This window comes from Hypanus sabinus, unplaced genomic scaffold (assembly GCF_030144855.1).
Source record: "Hypanus sabinus isolate sHypSab1 unplaced genomic scaffold, sHypSab1.hap1 scaffold_366, whole genome shotgun sequence".
In the NCBI taxonomy this organism is placed as follows: Eukaryota; Metazoa; Chordata; class Chondrichthyes; order Myliobatiformes; family Dasyatidae; genus Hypanus; species Hypanus sabinus.
In genome coordinates, this window is record NW_026781262.1 from 26,097 (window position 1) to 42,314 (window position 16,218).

At 44.1% G+C, this 16,218-nt stretch overlaps 1 protein-coding gene across 7 annotated transcripts in view; it reads left to right on the forward strand.

Annotated features, from left to right (window-relative positions):
* The window catches only part of LOC132388608 (NACHT, LRR and PYD domains-containing protein 12-like), a 46,167-nt gene that overhangs the window by 22,627 nt on the left and 7,322 nt on the right, over nt 1-16,218 (forward strand). For 5 of the 7 annotated variants that reach the window (XM_059960981.1, XM_059960985.1, XM_059960984.1 and 2 more), the window contains exons 6-9: nt 1,775-2,134; nt 6,331-6,497; nt 8,686-8,857; nt 8,956-9,006. In XM_059960981.1, coding sequence (XP_059816964.1) covers nt 1,775-2,134; nt 6,331-6,497; nt 8,686-8,857; nt 8,956-9,006 — 750 coding nt within the window. The remainder of the gene's footprint in view (nt 1-1,774; nt 2,135-6,330; nt 6,498-8,685; nt 8,858-8,955; nt 9,007-16,218) is intronic. The other 2 variants (XM_059960986.1, XM_059960987.1) reach the window with 1 other exon arrangement.

The following is a 16,218-nucleotide window of genomic DNA, read 5'->3' on the forward strand; positions in this document are numbered from 1 at the left end:
GGAGATGAAGGGAGTTTCCGATATCTGTTTTCTGTAGCCGAGCCGAGAACATTGCCAACTTTTAGAATTTCTGACGATCAGCAGACAGCTCATTGTCGGTATATTTGTGGTGTGTTTCGGTGTTTTAACCTCCCCCCCCCCCCAATGAATGTCTAGGCTGTGGACAAACGGTGAACGTCATTTTCTCAAAAGACGTTTAAGGAGCTTCAATGCTGATATGCTCAAATGATTTTCTCTGAGTCAGAAAATGTAGTCATCCGATTCAATCTTTTGTAAATAGAATATTCAATCTGCAGTATGTCAAGTACTAATACATCCTTCCTGTAGTATTGGTCCCAGAACTGTACAGGCCATTTCAACTGGTCCAACCAATGGATTATAAACTTGTCACCGGATATCTCTGCGCCTGTATTCGGCTCTGCAGCAAATGAATGCAACCCTGCCAAATGTCCACCCAGCACATTGTCTCCTGCAATCCTGAGTTAATGGTCAGTCTGTGACCCTGTGGAAGGGACAGTGTGCGTATCTTGGTAATGGTCAGTCTGTGACCCAGGGGACAGGACACAGTGGGGCTCGAAATAATTGTTAGTCTATGACCCATGGGACAGGACAGTCTGCGCCTCGAGGTAATGGTCAGTCTGTGACCCAGGGGACAGGACAGAGTGGGGCTCGAGATAATTGTTAGTCTACGACCCATGGGACAGGACAGTCTGCGCCTCGAGGTAATAGTCAGTCTGTGACCCAGGGGACCGGACACATTGACACAGCAGACGGCGAGTATGTGATTCAGGGGATCTGACAGTTTGTAATCAGCAGGCTGATCTGTGTATGACGCTGGTGACTGAACAGTTTGTGATCTAGGGAGACACGAGTGAATCTGCAGATTCTGGAATTAAATAAAAACACAAAATTCTGGCAGAAATCAGCAGGCCAAACAGCATCTATGGGAGGAGGTAGTGACAACGTTTCGGGCCCGAAATCTTCAGATCTGGGGAGAATTTTCTTGTGTAAAATAATCCCAGTGATATTTCCAGGTATCAATTGACACCATTCCATTAAGATCCCCTGGTTATCAATGTATTCAACTACTGCATAACCAATGACCAGTAATTTTGTGTCTATCCTGTTCTGTATCTGGGACTGGATGTGCCTGGTCACTGGCTTATTGGGATGGTCACCTGGCAGGCAGTGCGGTTCACAATCACCAGCACAGTTCCACTCCACATCGGTCAGCCAGTGTCTCGGCTTCATTGATTGATGGCTCTGTGGCTGTTCTCACTGGAATTTAAAAAGATGAGGGGGTGAGGAATCTCAATGAACCCTTTCGAATGTTGAAAAGGCTAGACAGAGTACATGTTGAAAGATGTTTCCCATGGTGGGGAAGTCCAGGATAAGACGGCACAACCGCAGGATAGAGGGTCATCCATTTAAACAGAGATGCAGAGAAATTTCTCTCGCTAGAGAGTGGTGAAGTTGTGGAGTTTGTTACCACAAGCAGCTGTGGAGGCTGGGTCATTGGATGTATTTAAGGCAGAGACCTGGAGATTATTGATTGGAGACGGAATCAAAGGTTAACAGAAGAAGGCTGGGAAATGGGTTTGAGGAAGGTTAAAAAGGATCAGCCATGATTGAATGGCGGAGCAAATCCGATAGGCCAAATGGCCTAATTCTGTATCTATGTCTCATGATCTTATTGTAGCCACCCACTGTAAATCCTTGTTTTGCTGAGCTCTGAATCACACTAGTATAACTTGTAATTCGTCATTTATTTCAGCTGGGAAATTAAATCGGGTACAGAAATTTCTCAAGAGGTTGTCACTAGGCAGCTCATCCAGTGAGGATGATCGGGACACTGAAAAGAAAGCACCAAAGCAGGGTCAGATTGCGAGCAATGTCCCATTTGAATGCAGTCCGGCCGCAGAGGAGGGAGAGCAAAATCAGCCCAGAGACAGTGGCGTCAGAGACACTGATCAGGACCCTGGAACCAGCACAAGTGAGGCGACTGTCTGTCAGCCCAGAGACAGTGACGTCAGAGACACTGAGCAGGACCCTGGAACCAGCACAAGTGAGGTGTCTGGCTGTCAACCTGGAAGCTCATCAACCATGGAATTGTCAAGTCCCCGACAAGGAGTGGGTGAGTGAGATGTGAGGGTGATATGTTCACAGAATGTGGTCCGGAGAAGGGTAAATGTGAGGCTTTGTTGGAAGGTTATAAACATAGAGATTGGTCAGAGGAGAGGAGAAATGTATGGGTGTGGTACTTATGGTAGTGGGGCACCCGTGACCCCACTAGAGTAAACGTACTACATGTTTCAAGGATTTCCAGGATACGAATTAAAGGAGATGTTTTCGCCAGGATGGAGAGAGCATCTCTGAGAGGCCACTCTCGTTGACAGTCCCAGCATTTACTCCCATCCTAAATTGAAATAGGTGAGTGGGTGGGTTTGGAGTAGTTCGTTTCTGGCAAAGCAGTCCTTCTGGTAAAGTAATTCTCAGAGCATTGTTGGGTTGGTTTTGCGGACAGTCTTGGGAAATGGACATGTGTACATGGTTGATCCCAGTGTGGATCCTTGTGGAACATGACTGGTCAAAGATCGCCAGCCAGGTTAAGCCGTATTTCGACATGTCTGCTAAGGGGAAGGTGACTATGAATCCAAAAGGCCAAGCATGTTAATTTTCTGTATGAGACTCCCATGCGGGACCTTGTCAAACACCCGACTAATCTCCAAGTAGGCAAGATCCATTGTGTAAACTTCATGCATCAGTTTGTCACTTCCTGGAAGAACTCAATCAAGTTAGTAAGATGCAAGTTCCCCCACCCAAAGCCTTGCTGCTGAACCTTAACCAACTCTAATATTCTCGCTTTCATATTCTCATTGAGCTGAAGATATAAAAGGCTGAAGGTATGTACCACCAGCCTCAAGGACAGCTTTTATTCTGCAATTATAAAACTATTGATGGTCAGCAACTATGTTATAATTCACTCTTATTAGTAATAAGACAATCTTATATATAAAATTATAACATCGTGCATGTTGCAACTAATTACCAGGCATTGAGATAACCCGAGTATACGTACAGAAGGGCAGAAAAGATACTGTTACGTTATGAAGGGATTTAAGGGACAAATGATAATAAATGATGTAATTCTATATCAAGCATTGAGGAAAAGCAGAAATCCTCTGTGTTTTATATCGACAATCAAAAACATATTTGAACATTTGATTCTGTCCCTGATTCTAATATATACACCCAAAACCTCTGAAATATTTACAACATCTCACGAAGCAATGGCGTACAATAATCACCTACGACCAACCGCAATGGAAAAAGCAACTGTTATCTAAATAAATGGAAGCATTTTCCAGAACGAAACGCTAAGCCTACTATGGTCTTGTCTGGCTTTAAACCCGCTCTCTAATCTACCGAATTGGAGAAAAATCAGGTATCAAATCAGGAAAAAAACAAATAAATTATTGCTTGACACATTTGCTGTACAGAATGATTTGAAAATACTCGTTCTTGCATCTGTAAAGCTAAAACAATTAATTCAAATAATGGAACTAATTTCCAAACATATATACGTTAGCTTTAGACGAGAAAAGTATAGAACATAAACATTACGAAAGTTGCTGTAGAGCTAGTAGTATATGACAGAGCATCAGGATTCAATATTGCAGATAGATGAGAATGACACATATAAGAATATTTAGGATATCAACAAGCAAAGAAGATAGATCAACGTGTGATAAAGACAAATCATTCAACAGAATTTACTTCAGGACTAAAGAAAGTCTGTCAAACAGAGCTGAATAATAACAATGTAGCAAAGGCAATAAACACGTTCACTCTGCTTATAGAAATGTGTTCCTTTGGCATAATATCTCCGTCTGAAACTGATAAGGGAAAATAAGAATTGAAATAGCAACTTTTAGAAAACACCAGGTGGACTCCAGCACACTTAGGTTAACACAACCTAGGACAGGATGACTAACCGACATAAAAAAATACACAACTGTCAGATAAAACTTCTCAAAATCAAAAACAGTTTTACTATCACCGACAGGGGTTGTAAATTTATATAACTTATTGCATAAGCATTCACTCCTTTCTAGTCCATATTTAGTAGATCAAACTGGGGCATAAATTACAGGCTTGAGTTGTGTGGATAGATCTCTTTCAGCTTTGCACATCGGAACACTGTAATGTTTCCCCATTTTCCTTGACAAAAACTGCTCAATCTCTGTCAGATTGCATGGGAATCGTATGTGAACAGCCGTTTTCACTTCCAGCCAAAAATACTCTGTTTGATTGAGGTCTGTACTCACACTTGGCCACTCCAGGACAGTAAGTTTGTTGTTTTTAACCTCTTCCTGTATAGCTTTAGCTCTATGTTTGGAACCATTGTCTTGCTGCAAATCAACTACTTTCCCAACTCGCAGCTCTCCAGCAGACGACATCAGGTTTTCCTCCAGGATTTCCCAGTATTTTGCTACATACCTTTTACCCTCTACCTGTACAAGTCTTTCAGAGCCTGCTGCAGTGCAACGTCCCTAAAGCATGATGGCAAGGATGGTGTGATTTTGATGATGTGTAGTGTTTGGCTTTAATATAGCATTTAGTCTGATGGTCAGGAAGCTCAGTTTTTGTTTCATTCACCTTAGAACCTTCAGAGTCTCCCACATGCCTTCTGGCAAACTCTTGCCAAAACTTATTTTCAACACAATGAGTTATTTTCATCACTTCCTTTCTCTCTGTCACTCTCCAATGAAACTGTGACTGGTGAAGTGTCCGGGCAACAGTTGTTATCTGCGCAGTCACTGAAGCTTGTAACTTCTGCACAGTTGTTTTTGGGCTCTTGGTGGCCTCCCTCACCAGTCCTCCTCCTGTACAGTCGTTCGTTTTTTGAGGACAGCTCTTCAAGGCAGATTTACAGCTGTGCAATATTCTTCCCATTTCTTGATGATTGACTGAATTGTACTCCAAGAGATATTCAGCGACTTGGAAATTACTTGTATCAGTCTCCTGATTTGTGCTTTATAATAACCCTTTAATGCAGTTGCTTGTAGAGTTCTTCTGTCTTCAGGGTGTCACGTGCCAGAATACTGACTCGCCAACAGTTGGACCTTCCAGATACAGTTGTAGTTTTACTACAATCAATGAGACACCTTGACAGGACACAGGTGTCCGAAAACTGATCTCAATTCAACTAATTATGTGACCTCAAAAACCAATTGGCTGCATCAGTGTTGACTTGTTGTGCAATACTAAAGGAGGATGAATACTTAAGCAATTAATCACTTTGCATTTTATATTTAGAGTTAATTTCGATCACTTTACAGAGAGGTTTTCACGTTGACACAAATCTTTTAGTCACCCGGTTCGGATATTGCCCAAGTGCGGAGTAAGAGGCTCTACCGCGGATCGATAGTTTGCTGGGTCCATTGCGGTTGAAAAGAACCTCTAACAGGTCGGTAGCTCACAGACTTTAATACAAACAGTGTTATAGGGAAAAACAAGCCAATAAACACTAGGCCAAACAGGGCCGTTGACTATGACTCGCAAGTGGAAAACCAAGCCGACACTGCGGCAGAAATGAACAACTAAATATAAAACTATTACTGCTAGTCTTCAGAGTCAGTTGACTCAACAGTCCAATTTCTCAGGCTGAATGCAAGCAGGCAGCGATGCATTGCTGTGATCATATCTCCAGAAACACTACGGAAAGTCACACAAAATATTGGTGAAACTCAACAAGTCAGGCAGCATCCATGGAGATGGATGGACAGTTGAGGTTTCGGGTCAGAACCACGAGGAATAGAAAGTAATGTGACAATATCTAGAATTTCTGCCCCCCAGTTTCCAGTCCGATGAAGGGCCTTGGCCTGAAACGTTGATTGTTTATTCTCCTCCATTGATGCTGCCCGACACGCTGAGCACCTCCAGCATTTTGTCCGAAATCCCAGAGATTTGCCGAGGAAGCGGTTGCCCAGGCAGGCAGACAGTAACTCAGAGCAAAGCGGTGGTGGTGGACAGTACCAAGAGAGTGATGGTGATGGTTACTATATTCTCAGGAATGAGCAGAGTCCTTTCCAAACAGAGAGGTATATTCCCGGAGACAAAAGAGCAGTCTTCAACAGATGGAACGAGAGCCCCCCGACACCTACCCCGGATCTGTTCCCCCCAACCCCCGGCCCGAGGCTGTTCCTACTGCCCGCCTCATTATATATATATTTCGGATGTATTTGGCGATCTTTGGCTTCCTGAGAGAAATCTGCTGCCCAATATGGGGTCATTAATTTCTTTAATTTTCCCAATTGTCCGTCACAGGTCCGAGCTCAGAGATCACCGAGCTCCTGGCAAACTGGGACGATTCCCAGCTCCTGCAGTTGACGGACTTCTACCGGGACAGGCTGGAGCAGGCGATGGAAGGAAGGGTGCACGGAGTGAGCCTGGCGTTAACGGCCGAGAATCAGTTCAGTGAAGAGGAACATCGGGTGAGTGGGAGGGAGAATGGGTTTGAATTTTCAGACATCACAGGACTGATGGGTGTCGGAACTCTGACTCATCGGATATTAAATTGGATAAATTAACAACTGGGAAATAAGTACTGCTGTTGTGTGGGCTTACAGTATTAAATGGAAATATGACGGGAAGTTTCAGTTTGGGAAGGCCGTGCAGCGTGACGGCAGGATGTCAGTGAGAACCGGGGCATTACGACTGGATGCCACAGGAGCTCCAGTGAGTTCTGTTCCGGGTGGAGATGATTCCGTTACAATCTGTAATTGCAAACGGTGTGGATCGGGGAATACTGCCATGTTTTAATGTGTAATCACTGAATAAACCTCCAATGGAAAAGGCAAAGGAAATGCATCAGGTGTCAGCCGGTAATCCGCTGTCATGTTGGACACTGGCGGACTGAGGAGAGGATTCACATAATCATTTCTGCAACTTCTTTGCAACTGCTCACTCTGCTGTAAAAAAAAACCTTCCTGATTTCTTTCTTCATCTGCCATCGTTATTTTCTGATTTAGACCATAAGACAAAGGAGTAGAAATCGGCCATTCGGCCCATCAAGTCTGCTCCGCCATTTTATCGTGAGCTGATCCAATCTCCCCTTTAGTTCCATTCCCCCACCTTCTCACCATAACCCTTGATGCCACGGCTACTCAGATATCTATCAATCTCTGCCTTAAATACACCCAATGATTTGGCCTCCACAGTTGCCCGTGGCAAAAAAATTCCGCAGATTCACCACCCTCTGGCTACAAAAAATCTTCGCAACTCTGTTCTGAATGGGCGCCCTTCAATCATTAAGTCGTGCCCTCTCGTACTAGACTCCCCCGCCATGGGAAACAACTTTGCCACATCCACTCTGTCCATACCTTTCAACATTGGAAATGCTTCTATGAGGTCCCCCCTCATTATTCTAAGGAGTGCATTCCAGGAGCGGTCAAACGTTCCTCATATGTTAAAACTGGCATTCCCGGAATCATTCTAGTGAATATTCTCTGAGCCCGCTCTAACGTCAGCACATCCTTTCTTAAATAAGAAGCCCCAAACTGCACACAGTACTGTAAATGAGGTCTTACCAGTGCCTTATTGAGCCTGAAAATCACATCCCTGCTCCTATACTCTATTCCTCTAGAAATGAATGCCAACATTGCATTCGCCTTCTTCACCACCGACTCAACCTGAAGGTTAACCTTAAGAGTATCCTGCACGAGGACTCCCAAGTCCCATTGCATCTCAGAACTTTGAATTCTCTCTCCATTTAAATTCTCTCTCCATTTGAATTCTCTCTGTCCGTCTATTTCTTCTACAGAAGTGCATGACCATACACTTTCCAACATTATATTTCATTTGCCACTGCTTTGTCCATTCTCCACAAGTCCCTCTGCAGACTCTCTGTTTCCTCAGCACTACCGGCCCCTCCACCTACCTTTATATCATCAGCAAACTTAGCCACAAAGCCATCTATTCCATAATCCAAATCGTTGATGTACAATGTAAAAAGAAGCAGTCCCAACACGGACCTCTGTGGAACACCACTGGTAACCGGCAGCCAGCTAGAATGGGATCCCTTTATTCCCACTCTCTGCTTCCTGCCCACCAGCCAACGCTCTAACCACGTATGTAACTTTCCCATAATTCTATGGGCTCTTATAGTTTTTAGCAACCTCAAATGCGGCACCTTGTCAAAGGCCTTCTGAACATTTAAATACACAACATCCACTACATCACCCTTGTCTCGCCTATATGTAATTTGCTCAAAAATTGCACTAGGTTTGTCAGGCAGGATATTCCTTCAAGGAAACCATGCTGAGTTCTGACTATCTTGTCATATGCCTCCAGGTACTCTGTAACCTCATCCTTGACGATCGACCTGAACAACTGGCAAGTCTATAATTTCCTTTTTGTTCCCTTGCCCCCTCCATAAATAGCGGAGAGTGACCTCAACGAGGAGGTCACAGACCAGCCAGGATCTCATTGACTGGTGGACCAGGTTTACAGTGAATGTCCCTCCGTGTGCTCTGCACTCAGATTGTACAGTCCATGTCCAGACAGGATCAGCACCCGTCCGGGTGACTGCTCAGTGTGATCCCGTTAGAGAGCACATCATTTACTTTTCATTCTCTGTGTGAATTTGTCAGTCCCCAGTATGTTCACTGTTACTCTTCGCAGACAATCTCTGATCTGGCTGATAAGGGAGAGCGGGCGGACAGTTCTAAACTCCTCCTGAGCCTGGTGATGGAGAAAGGCTCCCTCGCCTGGAGGGTGATGTGGGAAACCTTTGTGAAAATGCGGATTGGTGTTCCAAAGCTGGACAAAATCCTGAAAGAAATACAGGAACATGGTGAGATAGTATCAGAGATTAATTTAATTTTGGATTCAAACATTACATACTTATAATTTGAGGAATTGAAATGTGTCAAATGGTTTAAATCCGAACAGGTTCTGTTCCGGTCCATCGACCCGTACCGGAGATTCCCAGTGAGCTGAAAGGTAAGTGAAGAAACCGCTGTTACCATCAGTGGTTGATATTATGTAGGGCCATGTCGTTGTCGAACCATGGAAAACTGATCAGGTAAATGTTCCACCATGACACAACGCACAGTGAGACACATGGAAACATTTTTGCTGGAGGGGGTGTTTTCTCAGGACATCATAAGGAACCACGCAGAGAGCTGGGGGCATTGCTGAAAGGGATCACTCCTGTCTGGGTCCTGCAACTACACATCCCTCTACTAGGGTCAGAATGGAGAAGAGGACGATCTGAGAAGCGAAACTATGGGCCTTTCAGTCTCCGAAAGGCCCTACGACCACCCAGCCTCTGACACAGCCCTCATCAGAAACCACTTTTCTAAATTCCCTCAGATCCTACAGGTAATCGGTTTTAGAACTGGGAGTCCATTGAAATTCTCGTCGCAGATTAACAATGATAATTTAATCAGAAAAGCAGGTAACACCCCAACTAGTCTGTTAAACCGCAAAGCAGCATTTGAATCCCACTCTGTTCACATCTGCACTCCCTTAGTGCACACACTGCTAAATTTATTCAGTTTAACTTCCCACTCAATAATCCTGTGAAGTCCATCAGGAGACCGTGTTGGTGAGGATGAGATTCGGGAAAAAAATCCTCTGCTCAGACAACAGAAGCTGAAATTCCTGTTTGCCGGTGTTGTGTGATGGACACTGTGGAAGGATGAGAGATGGAAATTAGGACAGAAAAACCGAGGGTGTTGGGATTGTGGCAAGGAAGGCGGAAAGGACTGAAAATATCTATAAATAATATTAATGAAATGTGGTCGTCTGGGTAAGAAACTCACTACATCCGTAAGCACACCGTGTCTGTAAAAAATGGAGCCCGGGGCAGTGCATGGGCTCAAGCTATTGTGAAGCTTCATAATCGCAGACTGAATTTGATTACTCAACTGCACATTTCACAAAGGAGAGAGCGAAGGAAAGACAGATATCGTAAAAATTAGTGATCTTACAGTAGTCCATGTTTTATCTGATTACTCGATGCCCTTGAACAGAAACTTAAGGAATCTCGGATACAACCCTCGTACAGCCTGTCGCATTTCCAAGAACAAACAAGAACAACAAAGATGATAATTGTCAAATGGCACCAGAGGGTTTTCCAAACTGCTCACATTCCTGTCACCTCTGTTAATGCTATTCCAGGCTACATTCAGACAATAAAATCCCTCAGTTTCTCTGCACTAAGGATTTGACAATTCTCTACAATTTGCCTGCAAACTTTTTCTTCACTTTTCTTCATGCTGTTTGCCGGGGCAACAGACCCGGAGGTGAAATTCCCACACCGATTTCTGAACACAAAACAGATTCTCTTCCTGATTATTTGAAGAACATTATGTCTACCACTGTCACATTCTGTAAGGTCAATATTTCCACAATCAATGTTTTCCTACGCTCCCTAACCCACCTGAATACGTTCACTGAAGACCCCATATACTCCCGGCAGCATCCTGAGGCACTCTGAGACCGCACTCACTTCCGACATGGTCCTGACACACTATAAGGCCACACACACGCCGACACGGTCCGGAGACAGTGAGATCTTTGTCACTCCTTAAAGCTCCTGACAGACCCCAGATACCCCTGACAGAAAACGTAATATAAGGTAGCAGAAGTGCCTGGGAAGCTGGTCGATTCGGACGTTTTTAAAATCTAACAAAAGGCAACAATTGAAGCATAAAAAAGGGGAAGCCAAAAGAATTGGAAATTACAGGCTAACGCGCTCAAAATGCTGAAGGAACTCAACAGGCCAGGTAGCATCTATGGAGAAAGTGCAGTCGCTGTTTCGAGCCGAAATACATCGGCAGGACTGCAGGGGGAAAAGAAAACCGAGGAGTAAATTGAAAGCTGGGGGAGGGGGTGTAAAGAATCTCCAGCGACAGGTGAGATGGACTGTGGGTGTGGAATGGAGCAAAGAGCTACGAAGTTGATTGGTGAAAGAGACAGAAGACCATGGAAGAAATAAAAACGAGGGGGGTGGGGAGAGAGCACCAAAGGGAGGCTTAGGTGCACCCGGTGAGATCCGACGTCGATTGGGAGACAGCTTCACCGAGCATCTACGCTCCGTCTGCCAGAACAAGCGAGATCTCCCGGTGGCCACCCAGTTTGTTTCCCATTCCCATTCCGATATGTTCATCCGTGGCCTCCAGCACTGTCGGGGTAAGGCCAGACTCAGGTTGGAAGAACAACACCTTATGTTCCGTTTGAGTAACCGCCAACCGGATGGAATGAACATCGATTTTTCAAACTTCCAGTGAAGCTTCCCCTCCTCTTTCACGTTGTTCTTCTCTCATATTATCTCTTTGTCCGCCCATCGCCTCCCTCCAGCATTTTGTGCGTGTTGCTCGGATTTCCAGCATTACAGATGTTCTCTTCTATGTAAAATTATGGGCCAGTTAGCGGAACCTCAGTGGTTTGAATGTGTTGGACTCTATTATTAAGGTTGAAGTTTCGAGATATTTGGAGCCTAATGATAAAATAAGTCAAAGTCAGTGTTGTTTCTATGAAGGGAAATGAGAGGCAGTGGAAGGGGGGGGCGGGAATCAAATTGAGGAAACTATGGGAGAGGAGGTTAGTTAACCAGTAGAGCAAGTAACGAGACAGTGTGTGAGGGGGGAAAGGCAGGTGATGGAGAAGGGATGCACTCAGCCCGAAGATGTGGGGGAGAAAAAAGAAAAGGATAATAAATTTGAATGCATTGTTAGGGATGAAAAGAGAGGGGGAGGTGGAGAGTATCTTAAATGTATCTATTTTAATGCTAGGAGCATTGTAAGAAAGGTGGATGAGCTTAAAGCGTGGATTGATACCTGGAATTATCATGTTGTAGCTATTAGTGAAACCTGGTTGCAGGAAGGGTGTGATTGGCAACTAAATATTCCTGGATTTAGTTGCTTCAGGTGTGATAGAGTAGGAGGGGCCGGGGGGGGCGGTGTTGCATTGCTTGTCCGCGAAAATCTTATGGCTGTGCTTTGGAAGGATAGATTAGAGAGCTCCTCTAGCGAGGCTATTTGGGTGGAATTGAGGAATGGGAAAGGTGTAGTAACACTGATAGGAGTGTATTATAGGCCACCTGATGGAGAGCGTAAGTTGGAAGAGCAAATGTGTAAGGAGATATCAGATATTTGTAGTAAACACAGCGTGGTGATTGTGGGAGATTTTAATTTTCCACACGTAGACTGGGAAGCTCATTCTGTAAAAGGGCTGGATGGTTTAGAGTTTGTGAAATGCGTGCAGGGTAGTTTTTTGCAACAATACATAGAAGTACCGACTAGAGATGGGGCAGTGTTGGATCTCCTGTTAGGGAATGCGATAGGTCAGCTGACAGATGTATGTGTTGGGGAGCACTTCGGGTCCAGTGATCACAATAGCATTAGCTTCAATATAATTATGGAGAAGGATAGGACAGGACCTGGAATTGAGATTTTTGATTGGAGAAAGGTTAACTTTGAGGAGATGCGAAGGGATTTAGAGAGAGTGGATTGGGTCAAGTTGTTTTATGGGAAGGATGTAATAAATAAATGGAGGTCACCTAAGGGTGAAATTATGAGGGTACAGAATCTTTATGTTCCTGTAAGGTTGAAAGGAAAAGTTAAAGGTTTGAAAGCACCATGGTTTTCAAGGGATATTAGAAAATTGGTTCGGAAAAAGAGGGATGTCTACAATAGATATAGGCAGCATGGAGTAAAGGAATTGCTCGAGGAATATAAAGAATGTAAAAGGAATCTTAAGAAAGAGATTGGAAAAGCTAAAAGAAGATACGAGGTTGGTTTGGCAAATAAGGTGAAAGTAAATCCGAAAGGTTTCTGCAGTTATATTGAAAGCAAGAGGATAGTGAGGGATAAAATTGGCCCCTTAGAGAATCAAAGTGGTCAGCTATGTGTGGAACCGAGGGAGATGGGAGAGATTTTGAATGATTTCTTGTCTTCGGTATTCACTAAAGAGAAGGATATTGAATTGTGTAAGGTGTGGGAAACAAGTAAGGAAGTTATGGGACCTATGACAATTAAAGAGGTGGAAGTACTGGCGCTTTTAAGAAATTTAAAAGTGGATAAATCTCCGAATCCTGACAGGATATTCCCCAAGACCTTGAGGGAAGTTTGTGTAGAAATAGCAGGAGCTCTGACGGAGATCTTTCAGATGTCATTAGAAACGGGGATTGTGCCGGTGGATTGGCGTATTGCTCATGTGGTTCCATTGTTTAAAAAGGATTCTAGAAGTAAGCCTAGCAATTATAGACCTATCAGTTTGACATCAGTGGTGGGTAAATTAATGGAAAGTATTCTTAGAGGTAGGATTAATAATTATCTGGATAGACAGGATCTGATTAGGAGTAGCCAGCTTGGATTTGTGCGTGGAAGGTCATTTTTGACAAACCTTATTGAATTTTTTGAAGAAGTTAAGAGGAATGTTGACGAGGGTAAGGCAGTGGATGTAGTCTATATGGACTTCAGCAAAGCCTTTGACAAAGTTCCACACGGAAGGTTAGTTAAGAAGGTTCAGTCGTTAGGTATTAATGCTGGAGTAATAAAATGGATTCAACAGTGGCTAGATGGGAGATGCCAGAGAGTAGTGGTGGATAATTGTTTATCGGGATGGAGGCCGGTGACTAGCGGGGTGCCTCAGGGATCTGTTTTGGGCCCAATGTTGTTTGTAATATACATAAATGATCTGGATGGTGGGGTGGTAAATTGGATTAGTAAGTATGCCGATGATACTAAGGTAGGAGGTGTTGTGGATAATGAGGTGGGTTTTCAAAGCTTGCAGGGAGACTTATGCCGGTTAGAAGAATGGGCTGAACGTTGGCAGATGGAGTTTAATGCTGAGAAGTGTGAGGTTCTACATTTTGGCAGGAATAATCCAAATAGAACATACAGGGTAAATGGTAGGGCATTGAGGAATGCAGTGGAACAGAGAGATCTAGGAATAACAGTGCATAGTTCACTGAAGGTGGAGTCTCATGTAGATAGGGTAGTGAAGAAGGCTTTTGGAACGCTGGCCTTTATAAATCAAAGCATTGAGTACAGAAGTTGGGATGTAATGTTAAAATTGTACAAGGCAGTGGTAAGGCCAAATTTGGAATGTTGTGTACAGTTCTGGTCACCAAATTATAGGAAAGATATCAATAAATTAGAGAGAGTGCAGAGACGATTTACTAGGATGTTACCTGGGCTTCAGCACTTAAGGTACAGAGAAAGGTTGAACAAGTTAGGTCTCTATTCATTGGAGCGTAGAAGATTGAGGGAGAATTTGATCGAGGTATTTAAAATTTTGAGAGGGATAGATAGAGTTGACGTGAATAGGCTGTTTCTATTGAGAGTAGGGGAGATTCAAACGAGAGGACATGATTTGAGAGTTAGGGGGCAGAAGTTTAAGGGAAACACGAGGGGGTATTTCTTTACTCAGAGAGTGATAGCTGTGTGGAATGAGCTTCCTGTAGAAGTAGTAGAGGCCAGTTCAGTTTTGTCATTTTAGGTCAAATTGGATAGGTATATGGACAGGAAAGGAATGGAGGGTTATGGGCTGAGTGCGGGTAGGTGAGACTAGGTGAGATTAAGAGTCCGGCACGGTCTAGAAGGGTCGAGATGGCCTGTTTCCGAGCTGTGATTGTTATATGGTTATATGGTTATACGGAAGTTATTTGCTTGGATTTTCAGAAGGCGTTTGATATGTTGATTGGAGAGACACGCTCTCTGACAGGGTCCTGATGCACTGCGAGGCCCCTCATGTCCCTGACAGGGTCCCGACACACGATGAGATCCCGCACACCCATGACAAGATTCGATTACACTTTGAGATCCCACACACCACTGGCAGGGTCCTGGGACACTGTGAGACCCCACACAACTCTGGCAGGGTCCACACACATTGCGAAACCACACACGCCATTGGCAGACTTCAGACATACCGTGAGATCCCACACACCCATGACAGGATTCGATTACACAGAGATCTCACAGTCCCCTGTCAGGGTCCTGACACGCTGTCAGACCCAGATCTTATCAGGGAGCTTAATATAAAGGAGCCCTTAACAGGCAATTGGTGTCCACATAAAAGGCAAGGAAACGCAATATAAGGTAAGAAAAGTAAGTGGGAAGTTGGTTGATTGGGAAGCTTTTAAAATCTAACAAAAGGCAACAAAGAAATTTAAAGAAGGGAGGAAGGCAAACAAAATGAAATAATAGGCCAGTTAGTCTAATCTCAGTGTTAAGTAAGTTTTGGAGTCCATTACTAAGGATGAGGTTTCATTGTATTTGAAACATAATGACAAAATATGTCAACGTCAGCATGGTTTCTGTGAAGGGAAATCTTGTCTGATGCATCTGCTCGAGTTTTCTGAGGAAACACTAAGCAGTGTGGACAAAGGAGAGTCAGTGGATGTCATTTACCTGGATTTTCACAAGGCGTTTGGGATGTTGCTTAACAAGATAAACTCAGATGGCGTTACAGAAGAATTACTGGCATGGATAGCGGAATGGCTGACAGGTAGCAGGCAGTGAGTGGGAATAAAATGAACCATTTTCTGTTTGGCTGCCGGTAACTGGTGGTTTTCTTCAGGGGTCAGTATTGGGACCGCTACTTTTCACATTGTTTGTCAATGATTTGGATAACGGATTTGATGACTTTTTGGCAGAGTTTGCAGATGATATAAAGATAGGTGGATGGATCGGTAGCGCTGAGGAAATAATGCGATTGCAGCAGGACATAGACAAATTAGAAGGATGGGCAAAACATGGCAGATGGAATACGGTGTTGGGAAATAGACTGTATGGTAAATTTTGGTAAAAATAACATTAACCCAGACTGCTAACTCAATAGGGAGAATGTTCAAACATCACAGTTTAATGTGGCACCGTTGTGGGCCGAACGGCCTATTCCTGTGCTGTTCTGTGTTCTATGCAGGTCATGCGACAGCTGAAATCATGAAACACCTGCTACAGAAAATCCTCGGTCTCTGCTCTCTTCTTCAGCATCCGACCTGTAATCAGCATGGTTTTCAAACTTGTGTTTAAAGCCATAGACCTGTAGTATCTCCCCTTTCTCCCCTTTCCACAGACGTTGTCAGACCTGTACTCACATCTACACACCCGTTCTTCTACAGTCGTGCTGCAGAGGGCAGGCCAACACGCTGCATAACTGTGGCCGACTGGAAGTCTCTACAATGGGGAGTCAAATCTG